Below are 12476 nucleotides of genomic sequence, written 5' to 3' on the forward strand. Positions count from 1 at the left end.
ACTCTACCTGTTACTTACCGTAATCTTTATGCTTGTTGGATTGCCCAGCTGTTAAAAGTAAACAGAAGTCCTCGGCTGCCACACAGCCTCAAGCATTCTGCTTTTACTGTATATGTGGAATGGGAACAGTGGCTGTTGTGAGAGCAAGTGCAGCAGTACATGCACAATACAAATAACAACAGGATATTAAAGGGAGATGGGGATTATCCATACAGCTGATATGCACAAGGGCCACACTTACTTTTTTAAAGAAGTCAAGTGGTGGTGGTGGGGGTGTCAGGAATTCTGATTAAAAAAAAACAAAAAATGTAATTCCTGTTCATATTCCTCAGTTCAAACAAATTAAATAATTCTAAAATGTGATCCTGGTTCTGAATCCTCCAGCAGTAATAATTGGTGCACCAAATACTATTGGAACAAGTACAAACCCCACAGCACAGCAGAAGGGATACACCCTTGATTCCTGGAAACTACAAATGATTTATTCTGATTAACATTTCATTTACCGTAACCTTTAGAATGGCAGTTGGCAGTTGGTGAGCCAATAGCAGAAGTCTTGCATATGCATGTTCAAAAGCTAAGCTATTTCACCTACTTTCCCTCTCTCTCAACTTTGCACAACACAGCAGTCTCTCATTCTGGCAAGATGTTCAAAATCAGGACATTTGTGCAAAAGTTCTGCATTCTCTTTGAAGTGTGCTTCTTTACGGCTGTTGGTAAAATCTGCTTGATCTTATTCCCAGCTACCGCGAAGAGATATATTTTGAAACAAGGGGGAAAGAGCAGCATGGCAAGAAACCCCAATTTTGACTATGAAAACTGGGGTCCAACTTTCTTCAGTTTCCAGTACTTACTCTTCGTCTTGAAAGTCAGATGGCAAAGGCTAGAAGATGAAGTGTCTCAAGGCTGTCCTGCTCCTAACACCCCTCTAGTAGATTTTAGAGGGGAAATATGTCACATACTGGACTTCATGCATGGTAAGTTGAATATTTTTAAAGGTCTCCTGGTATTTGTTAACACAAACTGCTGTTTGGCAACTCATTTCAAAACATGGTTTCTGATTCTGTACTGTTAGCTTATTGTGAACCATGGTTTGACAATTTAGACACCACATTAAACAATAATTAAGTGGGTGGGTGTGCAGCCTGAATTGAGCCAGAACATATTGAGAAAATTGGGGAAGGTTACAAAAGGCACAAAACAACTCAAGCCAGATATAACTATCTGGAATTAACTGTGAACAAATTGGGTGGTGAAATGGCAAGGTCTTTCATTCATGTGCATATTAATGACTTGAGAAGAACTCCAGTTCTTTGTAGTTCTGGCAAGAGGGAGGAGAGAAAATGACAGTTTCCGGTAACCATGTGCTTTGAAAATGCATTGAATTTGTTTTAAGTACATGATGTGGGTTTAGAAAAGAGACAGTGATTACTAAAGCTCCAGGTTGCCCAAATGTACTGTCAGGAGAAAGAACAAACACACTTTGCTCTCTCTTACAACATACTCTTCAATCATTAAGCTGCACTTTCTAATAAGTAACTGCACTGTCTTTAAAATGCACAGAAAAGTCAAAGCATGCATATGCACATTCTCAAAACTTACACTGTATGGTCTGTGCATTCTTGGTTGTTGAGTATGACTGAGGCAAAATGTGTTTTGGAATAAGAACCAAAGAAAGATATTTCATAGACTGTCATGAAAGGGTGATACTGTTATGTACAGTGGTACCTCAGGTTAAGTATTTAATTCGTTCTGGAGGTCCGTTCTTAACCTGAAACTATTCTTAACCTGAAGCACCACTTTAGCCTATGGGGCCTCCCACTGCCGCCGTGCCTCCAGAGCACAATTTCTGTTCTCATCCTGAAGCAAAGTTCTTAACCTGAGGTACTATTTCTGGGTTAGCGGAGTCTATAACCTGAAGCGTATGTAACCTGAAGCATATGTAACCCGAGGTACCACTGTACTGAAGTTCTCACCCTGAGCCAGCAGGGGGATACTGTAGATAGTTTTCACTCAGGTCCACATATGCAAATAAGGAATTGAAAGTGACGTTCAGTGATTGGATAGTTACAGAAAGTTGTTACTGTTGCATTGTAGTGGAGCTCTATATAAGCAAGATGGCTGAACCCTTCAGTTCTGTCCTGGCCTGTGAATAAACAAGAGCTGTTTGAAGAATCTCTGTGTCGTCTGATATGTTCACCCACAACTTAACAGATACCATGAAGATCATAATGGCTAGCTCATTCGGTAGAGCATGAGACTCTTAATCTCAGGGTCATGGGTTCAAGCCTCACATTGGTGAAAAGATTCCTGCATTTCTGGGGTTGGACTAGATGACCCTTGTGGTCCTTTCCAGCTCTTCAGTTATATGATTCTATGAGGCTGTAGGTGGCCCATTTGAGTTGCAGGATAAATGGAAGCACCCTTAGCATACTGGAAAGTGTATGTGTGGAATCCGGCATAGAGCTAAGGAAATTGTTCCATCCCCTTCTCCTCCCCATCTCCCATTAAATGCATTCTATGGGTTTCCCTAACCCAATGGAACAGATTTGAGGAGGGTGCAGGGTGTGCACAGAGGAGCAGAGGAAGTCCCATTGTGCAAGCAGAAATCCTTGCTGTAATGGGATACATTAGTAGAATGCCATCCTGCTTGTCTCCCAAGGTTTGCGTTCCCATAGGATCAAATATTAGATGTCCTGCGTACAAGGAATGTGGAAGAATTCTTGACTGGTACTTTTTAAGGAAAACACTATAATTCTAGTTTCATTACACTTTGAAGACTGCTTATGTCTGTTGCAGAAACGAGGCCTTTGGTCTTGGCATTTGGAAGCTGCACCTGACCTTCATTTATGTTCAAATTTGGCAAATTCAAGAAGCTCATCGAAGACTTCAGATTTGCAGCAGATTTCCTTATAATCTACATTGAAGAAGCTCATGCCTCAGGTAAAGTAAGATTACTATGGGTAATTTTTACACACATTCACACATCCCTCTCTATCCTCTATCCAGTCAAGCAAAAACACTCAAGGAGGGTACAAATCAGGGCTGGTGAGGAGCATGGCTGAGGAGGGCGTATCACTTGGGGATAGTTTTAAGGGTAAGATAGAGAGGCCTGGAAGGCCACATTTGCCCTCACCCCTGGGCCTCAGGTGCCCCATTACTGTCATAGCACATAGACAGTAACTAAACCACTATAGCATATTTTAAATTCAGGAACAGGGAACAAGTGATCCTCCAGATGTTGTTGGATTCCTACTCCCATCAGCCATAGCCAGCCATAGTCAATGGTCAGGGATGATGGGAGTTGTAGTCCAAGAATATCTGGAAGGTCACAGATTCCCCATTTCTGTTTTAATTGTTAATTTCTTACAAGGGATTAGAAGATGCAAGAAAGTGTTTGTATGCCTATAAATATGTTAACCTTTTGGTCTCAGTATTGAAAATCAAAACAAATGCTTCAAAACTAGGGTGCTTGGTTAGCCACATCAATTTTAAAAATGAGGACTTTGGGTGGTATTCAACTAAGTTTCACTGAGAATGCACCCACTGAAATTAATAAACATGGCAAAGTTAGGTTCAATAATTTTAATAGATCTACTCTGAAGAAAACTTAAGTTGAATACCACCTTTTGCCAAGTTTGCCTCATTTATAAATCAGTAAAAACTGGATTAAAATATAAATTTTATTATCCAACTTAATACTCTGATATACAATTCTACAATTCTGAAGGATATTAATAAATGTTGCTATGTCTAGATGCTATATGATTTGCCTAATCATGCTGTTTGCTTTAGATGGATGGGCTTTTAAGAACAATATTGCAATTAAAAGTCATCAAACCCTCCAAGATCGTATCCAGGCTGCACAGATCCTTCTGAAAGAGAATCCCTCATGTCCAGTGGTTGTAGACACAATGGAGAACCTAAGCAGTTCCAAGTATGCAGCTCTACCAGAAAGGCTTTATGTCCTTCAAAAAGGAAATATTATCTACAAGGTAATAAAAATGTTATTAGTTTGGTAGGACCCTTGCAATCAGCACAGCATGTATCACAACATGATAGTTGGTCTGGGTAGCCTGAGTGCCTTAGATCATATTAAGAAAAAATATGGAATAATTCCTACCCTTGTATCAGTCAACCAAGAACCTTCTCATGAAAGTGGAGACTACGTCCACTGCATTGTCTTCCTTTAGAGTTAACTTGGAATCCGCCTTGACTTAGCAGGCCTCCTGAATTTACCAATCTGTTTCTAAATGTCATTAACTTTACCAAGATTTGATCCTATGAGAACTGCAACTTGAATCGCCTTAAAGAGAAAGAGATACAGTAGTCTACTTCAGGGGTAACCAGAGTAGTGCCTTCAAGAAAAGACTCCAGAAGTTTTACTCCAGCAGTTTTAGTCCAATAAAATCTGGAGGGCACTCTGTTAGCTACCCTGGCAACTACACTGTGTTTCTCTCGTGCTTGTATAGTTGCAAAATATGCATTACGTGTAAATATGTGCAGGAAAATGTGTGAAGGAAATCAGGTTTGGAGGGTTGCCATTCTGAGCTGAGCAGACTAGAGATAAAGAGGTGTTTAACCCTCTTCCAGCTTAAGGTTTCCAAACCTAGTTCCTTTCCCCCTTTCCCTGTGGGATTCCATGTACTTGTTTGTAAGGATGAACAAGCACCTGGGACCTTGTGGGAGAAAAAGCAGTTTGGGAGTGACTTGAACCTGAAGGAAATGCAGGAGGGTGATGTGTCTGCTTATGTGTTCAGAGCAACAGCTGTCCAAGTCTGCTTTTCTTAACAAAAAAACACTGCATGCATTTATTTAGTTCCTTTAATTTATTTCTCGCCCTTTCTCCCAGTGTAATCACTTGTGTAATTTTGCCTCTCATCTCACAGGAGATGGAAAACAATAACTTAGTTGGGAGATACAGTATTTGTATAATTGCAAACCATTTTAAATTCTATTTTTGACATCTAATTGTTAAATAATTGGCTGATGCCAAATATTGTCTCACTAAATGAAGTGAAGATGAGGAATATCTTTTCATGAAGATGAGGAATATCCGTAATTAATTGCATCACTTTTGTATAACCTGCATCCTCCTCCCTAGAAATTGCTCAGAGACATAATGGTATTTCTTCTTTTACAGGGTGGAGTGGGACCCTGGAATTATCACCCAGAAGAAGTACGTGAAGTCTTGGAAAAACTGCTTTAGAACTATAAAACAGGCCTAATAACAATCTCATTTGTGAACAATACAGTAACATCATAGTCTGTTGATTAAAGGTTACATACAACCCATGAAGTCATCCCACAAGTGCGTAGACATCTGCCTTGCAGCTGCTTCCTCTGCTAGAACGGACTATTTCTTCAGGAGATCAGATTATCTTTCTCAGTCAAAACAGAGCAGTGGTATGGGTAGCATGTCTAATGTTTGTAATGTTTATTCGAGGAGGTTATAGAAAATTTCTGAGATATTGTAATGGTTTGTTAGTCTTGTTTCTATTAATATTTGTTTATGATGGTCATAGCTTAAAACAAGGGGCTGTGACTTGATTTACAAAAAAAAAAATATTAACAGAAACAATATACTAAATTATTATGATCAATCTGTCTCATACCATCTTTACAGGCTTGTTGTTTTTAAGTGTCATCGTTTGATATTGTGGTTGTCAAAAGGAGAAACACCAACTACAGAATGCTGGAAGGTGGTGGTTGCATTGGTGAAAGACGGAGGCTTATTCCATAACAGATCACTTTAAGTTATCTGTTTTCTAATGCTGTATTGGATAGATAATATGCAGGAGAGATTTTGATGCCAGAAGATTCCTGAATATTCATCCAACTCAGGCCATTGCTAGAACAAATGCCTTGGAAGGAATACTGTAATTTTAGGTGGATCTGTCCAGCTAGCAATGTTAGTGTACAAGTTAGTTGCTAGTGTGCAATTATAGCACACTATTTGTTGTTGGTGGTGGGACATGGGTGGCGCTGTGGGTTAAACCACAGAGCCTAGGACTTGCCGATCATAGGGTCGGCGGTTCGAATCCCTGCAATGGGGTGAGCGCCTGTTGCTCGGTCACAGCTCCTGCCAACCTAGCAGTTCAAAAGCATGTCAAAGTGCAAGTAGATAAATTTGTTGTTGTTAACACTACCTATGAATCTGTCTTCTTAAGATATTCTAAGCATTCCCAAGTATACAAATGTACCTGTTGCAATTATTTTACATTTGGCTTAAAAAAAGCAAACTGGGAACCCCATGCCATATAACATGCTTGGTTGAACATGCTGCCTTAGCCTGATAGGGCCTGGACTCCAACAATATGTCGAGGGCTACAGGTTCTCCACCCTTGCCATAATTACCAAAATACGCTTGAAATCTCCCGTTTCAAAAGCAGTATGGCATGTGAAGTGAAAAGCTACTCTTCGAGAAATGCAAGCTCAAAGGCCCTCTGAGACTAGTCATATGGTCCTTTTGATCCTAAATATTGCTTATCTGGGTCTTGCTTGGCCTACATGTGCATCACACCCAACCATGACGATATGTTCTGTGCATACAGTAGAACAGCCATGATGGAGTAAAATGGACATTGTACCATGTCTGGCTCTTTCCTATGAAAGCTGCTTGAATCTGAGTGCACATTTTTGCTGTTTTCAATCAAGGCTTCCAGTGACTTGGCATTCTGCAGAGTGGCAGAAAAGCAACCACATCACCTAAACAAAGTGAGAGCCTAACACGTTTTGGCAAACTGATGCTGGTAGTGTGTCAAAGTTCCCTTCCACTTGTACAACAGGGTCCCGTTTGTTCATCTTTCTTCCTTCTCCCATATGGATTATGGTAATACATAGTCCATGTTTATGGGAGTCTGTCCATACAAACAGTAAAACTGGAAGAAAAAAAATTAATGGAAAGATCCAGCCCCATAGTCCCTTTGCTGATTGATATAAAAGGTATGCTCAGTTCTTCTACATCTTTTATTTGGGGAGGGGAAGGTTGCACGGTTTATGGTTTTATCCTTTCCTGCTGCTTTCCACCTTGCTTCACAGTCTGGTCTACAGGATCAGGTCTACTGCTGTTTGTTTGGGAACTATGAATTTCATTGCTCTAATATGCTAGGAACGTAGAATTATTTACAACAGATCGATTGGAGAGAGATAGCTATTATGTTATTCACTTGGATTGATTGCTTTGTCAGTGCATGCCATTTGTTAATCAATATGCAAATCATATCCAATGCCTAAATATTTAATCATATGTTGTATTCATTACTATATATTCTATTTTCTGTATGCATTCACATCATCTCCAATTTTTCATCTCTATTATTGTTTATATATCAAATAAACCAAGTAATTTGTTTCAGTTACGTTCAGCAGTTTGTGGTTTTACTTGGGTGTTTGTAATTTATTCCCTGTCCCTCCAGGTTGCTATCCTGAGCAAAATCAAGCATTGACTGGGATCCAATGGATGTAAGTGCATTGCCCAGGGTTTGGCATGGTGTGCTCGGATGTTGATTTGATCTTTCTGTCAAGAAGCTTGAACTTCACATACTCATAAAAGGGGATATCAAAACTGTCAGGGATACCTCTGAAACAGATAGCTAAACATTTTTACACAAGTGGTTCACTCCACTTTGAATGCTCTGACAGTACTGTAAAATTTCTTTGTGTCAGAGGACCTCTTGATGCATAACAGTGGCTAACACTCCAGCACTGAAGTGGCCAAAATGCAGGGAATATTTCAAATAGTCTCAGATTAATAGAGGTTGTCAGGAATGTCCCTCAAATGGGGTCAGGACATGAGTGAATAGGAACTCTCCATTTATAAACCTAGATGAAGGAAGTGGTGAGTTCTAGTGGAATAGAGGTATCATATTTACTACATAGTTTAACAGAATTTACCAACAACAAAAAAGTCTGTGACAAAGATATACAAAAGACACAGTTTAGAAAACATATTTTAATGCTTGGATTGCATAATCTATAATACAAATATCAGTACAATATTTATATAGTTGTGATTGCAGCACATTAAGTTTGGTTTTCACTATCTTGTGTTATTCCTTCTGCTATCACCCTATGAACTGACACAAAAGCATCAAAGCCAGACAAAATAATGAATCGCAAGTATGTCGCTTGGATCTCAGGAAACTGCCAAAAAGAAATAAGAATAAGAATAACAACATCAATAGTTACAGAACTATGGGCACAATTCAGTGCAAGTGAAGCATTTTTCAATGGCAATAATTTCAATGTGAGAGATTTAAGAGCTTTTTTAATTTACAAAAACTGAAATCAATATGACTTGAAATCGCTTAGTTTTAGATGAAATGTATTCTGTAATTGTTTGATACTCAGCATGGGAATACTTAGTTAATTGAAAAATAAACCATTGTATGCTAGAAAGAATCCGAATCTAAATCTTGCTATACTAAAGACGTAGTATAAAACTCCCCAAATTACAATCAGGTTACAGGAGTGAGCTGATGACAGGTATGGTCAAGATCAGGCTACTAAGTAAATTTCAAATTGATTTTTTAAAATTTGATCTGAATCAGCGTTCCTCTATATTGCTGCTTTTTGCTTAATATTTAAGAGGCTTAGGAATTTAGCAAACTATGATGATAGAAGTTGTATCATGAGAAATTACTACACATTTAGAAATTACTGCTCTGATGGTGTTTCCTGCTTGGCAGGGGGTTGGACTCGATGGCCCTTGTGGTCTCTTCCAACTCTATGATTCTATGATTCTACACATTTAGTGTTAAGATATAGCTATAGATATAATTATGACTATTCCTTTTCACACATATACACATATAATACAGTTAATGTAAAAAATGATGAATATTGACAATCCTGCACATTACAGCGGGTGCAATCCTAAATGCATTTACTGATGTGTAAGCTCCATTGAGCTTAATGGGACTTACTTCTTGGCAAACATGCTTAGGATTGCACTGCAAATGTGCAAAAATACATAAACCAGTCAGTGTTCATAATCCCTAATGGTAACTGTCATCACTCAAAAGTATAAAGTACTTTGGTTCAGATATGGGACTGTCAAAGGCCTCTATGTTTTAGCAGTTAACCGTAACATAGGCGCATGAAAACATTGCTTCAGATTTTATCAAGCTCCTACTAATGTCTACATTACCTTGCTAACTAAAGATTTCCCCACAAATTCATTATACACTTTTTGCATACACTGCATTAATGCTAGATGGCATATACTTACCGAAAATTCTTCTGTTTGAAGTTCTCCTTCTTTATGTTGCAGCTCTGAACATAAAACAAACAAGCAGCACCTTAATATGTAACATGATGCTTGGATTCTGGATCTGAAAATTCACTGGAGCGTAAAAACTGATAATCCTAGTAAAGAGCTAAATTAACTCCAATAAAGTTAACACACTCCGTAGATCGTATGTCACAAGCTTCATTAGGGCCACAATGTAATCCACTTAAAAATAGTTTAAAATTAGCAACTTCTCCCATAATAATCTACCCAAGGTTAGCAAAGACCCTTCAAAATAAACTATATTTTCACTGCTATATTATTTTTAAAAAATACTCTTAGACCAATTGCAGACATAGACAAAGGAAACATTTAATAGCTTCCCAGAAAAAATATTGTCATGGAAGGTAAGAAATTACCATCTGGGTTCCAAATAGTAACAGATATTTATAGATCACTTTTGCTAAGTGCTCCAAGCACTTCATATACAATATCTGAATAATTATAGCAACCAACAACCCTATAAGATGGGGTAATATAAAACGCACTAAATTGCTCAATGAATGGCACAAAACAAATTATAAGCAGGCAACAGCACAAGTCAGCATCTGGAAGTTGTGGAGAACCAGCCATTGGTTCCTTAGATATCACAGAAGTGTGCTTTGATCCTAGTCCTGCTTCGTATATGCAAACTTATTCCAAATGAGTTCAATAGGACTTCCTTCTAATAAGAGATATAGGATTGCAGCCTTAACTGATTTGTACATCAAATTGCAATCATCCACCTAATTAGAACTCTTACATCAAGTAAAAAATTACCTTTTTCAATGCATTCTTCAAAATCAACTGGATCTTTAGACACGCTTTTTTCAATCCGTAATGTCTGCACTAAGGACAGTGTTAAGAAAAGAAATTCTCGGTTAAGGCTGCCTAGTTTCACACAAAATTCATCAACAAAGTAGTACTTAGCCTTTACATTAGAATATTAATGTTCAATCATGCCTAAGATTTCATTAATTATGACAATTCACAGATAGTATCAGATACAGAACTGTTAAAAGACACAGAAAATCTAGGCTGAGTTGCATTTGGGAAGTATCTATAACCTTGTGATCAGTTGAATCCCCTCTGCATGTGAAAAACCCCCACAAGTGGTTGTACTTTATCCATTGTACTTTCATACACAAACTAGCACCCACATTCACACAGTTTTCTACACAGCTGCTCTAACCTATATAGAACCACAAGCGCAGAACCCTACACAAAACCTCACTGATCAGTGTTCCTCAGCTTTGCTAGTTGTGCGGGCCCCTGCTAGTTGCCAAATGTGCAGGTGGATAGGGCTGCTGTGAGAACCAATTTCCCACTCCCCACGCCCCCCAAAAATGGGTGGACAGGTGGAGAGCTGCCTTCTGGCAGTAACCTCTGGAAGGCACTCAAAAAGGGCCTTCAAATGTGGGCTGGGGCAGGGCTAAATCAGCCATAAATATTATGGATACCAAGCCAGAATCATTGATGTCATGCAACAGCACTGGGACCTGGAGCTGGCACAGTGATCTAGTCCAATTTGGGCCTGATCATCTGCCTCTCCCCACCATCCGCTATGGCCACAAGAAGCAGGAATACAGATCCACTGCTACACAAAAGCCCACCAGCAGGAGAGAGGGCTTCGATTGTGCCCTAAAGCAAAAATAACACATATTTTTGCAGGAAAAGATGCTAATTCAGAAATGAAAACCTAGCTGTATAACATCAACTTACCACAATAACACTGGATTGTGAGTTTGCTAATGGTTACACATTTATGAAAACAAATAATAAATTCCTGTGGAAACATCCCAGTTGTTGTCCAAAAGGTTTCAGATTTTCTGTTAAGAGAGAGTGAAATAACCTGTATGAATGCAAAATGTTAGAAATATATTGTAGATATATCTGTAACAGAGAAATTTTATTCAATTTACAATAATAAAGACATCCAACATTCCAATACCAATGTTGCATTTTAACATAGTAAACGTTAGCATTAACTGTATTACTGTTTTCACCATATATTTGGAATTCTTCCATGATATTCTATGGAAGGTCCCTAAACAGCGATATCAAGGACCTTAAATAATAGAGGGGGGAATCATATTATATTTTACATGGTACCAGAACAGGATTATAGATATGTTACACTTTTTGAGACAAGGTACAACTTAATATGAAATGTTTTTATATGTCATAATGACAAGCTAAATATATCTGCCATTGAAATAACATTCATTGTACCCAATTGGGCTTACTATTGAGTAGGCACATGGCTTTTCAAAAGGTACACTTCTGACCTTATCTTCATTAAACCTTAGAGTTCAAATCCATCACAGTAGAAAAATAATTTAGATTTGCCCGTTAATAAATTAAACAAAAAATCCAACCTTCAAATGACCTAGTCTCTCACCCTCAGCTAAGGGCTGATATTTTCTTACAAGTGAAAAATCCATGAACAATTCCTTCAGCCTATATTCTACATTATGGCAGCCTATTACAACTATACAGTACTGTGCCTTAGGTTATTTGAATGTGTGACACAAATGCTACAAAGAGTGCTTTTTTCCAGGGGGGGACACAGAGGTACGCATACCCCTAAACATTTTGTGAATCTAAGTTTGGCCTCATTGAGGGGCAGTATTTCAATACGAGTAGGAAAATGAGAGTACCCCTAAACATTTTTTTAAGGAAAAAAACCACTGGCTACAAATACTATATTCTTCCATGACGCTCAAGTTCATATTTAAAAGCATTTCGGAAACCAAATGGATGGGTTTTACTTCCAACCCAAAGGAAATAATTATGCGAGTTGAGGATGTAAAAAACCATTCATAAAACCTGAAAGTAAACCTTTTTATATATACAGTATACCAAAAAGTGAACTTTAGTCCACGAAAGCTCATGATATACTGTATAATAGCAATATTCAGGCGCTACAAGGAAAGAGCCTGCTACTTCATCAGGATCAAGATCTTACCCATCCGTGATATTTTCTGGCGGGTATTTTTCATCACTTGATGTTGCTTGAATCACATCGGTTCCTTCGGACCTAAGGCAGTAGTCCGTGAATTTCATGTTTTCTCCACCCTCGGGAAGAGTCGCCTCCTAAAAGGCCTCTTGCATCTACGGAGAAACGTTGCCCGGTTGCCTAGCAGCCCAACCCGACTCGAAGGGAAAACCCAGGAAGAGGCGTGACCAGCCATTTCTACCTCTG

General features: G+C 38.6%; 2 protein-coding genes across 2 annotated transcripts; one reads left to right on the forward strand and one right to left on the reverse strand.

Moving 5' to 3' along the window:
* The first annotated feature begins 570 nt into the window (after positions 1-570).
* On the forward strand, positions 571-7225 carry DIO1 (iodothyronine deiodinase 1). Its single transcript, XM_081195463.1, has 4 exons — positions 571-977; positions 2800-2943; positions 3796-3995; positions 5144-7225. The coding sequence occupies exons 1-4, from the start codon at positions 647-649 to the stop codon at positions 5207-5209; spliced, it is 741 nt and encodes a 246-aa protein (XP_081051589.1). The 5' UTR covers positions 571-646; the 3' UTR covers positions 5210-7225.
* A 714-nt stretch (positions 7226-7939) lies between these two features.
* IFT25 (intraflagellar transport 25) lies at positions 7940-12379 on the reverse strand. Its single transcript, XM_081195462.1, has 5 exons — positions 12240-12379; positions 10994-11100; positions 10052-10120; positions 9233-9276; positions 7940-8145 (listed from the first exon to the last, which is right to left on the reverse strand). Exons 1-5 carry the CDS (start codon positions 12335-12337, stop codon positions 8026-8028), a joined length of 438 nt encoding a protein of 145 aa, XP_081051588.1. The 5' UTR covers positions 12338-12379; the 3' UTR covers positions 7940-8025.
* Positions 12380-12476: the final 97 nt, after the last annotated feature.

This window comes from Podarcis bocagei (assembly GCF_964188305.1).
Source record: "Podarcis bocagei genome assembly, chromosome: 5".
NCBI lineage: Eukaryota > Metazoa > Chordata > Lepidosauria > Squamata > Lacertidae > Podarcis > Podarcis bocagei.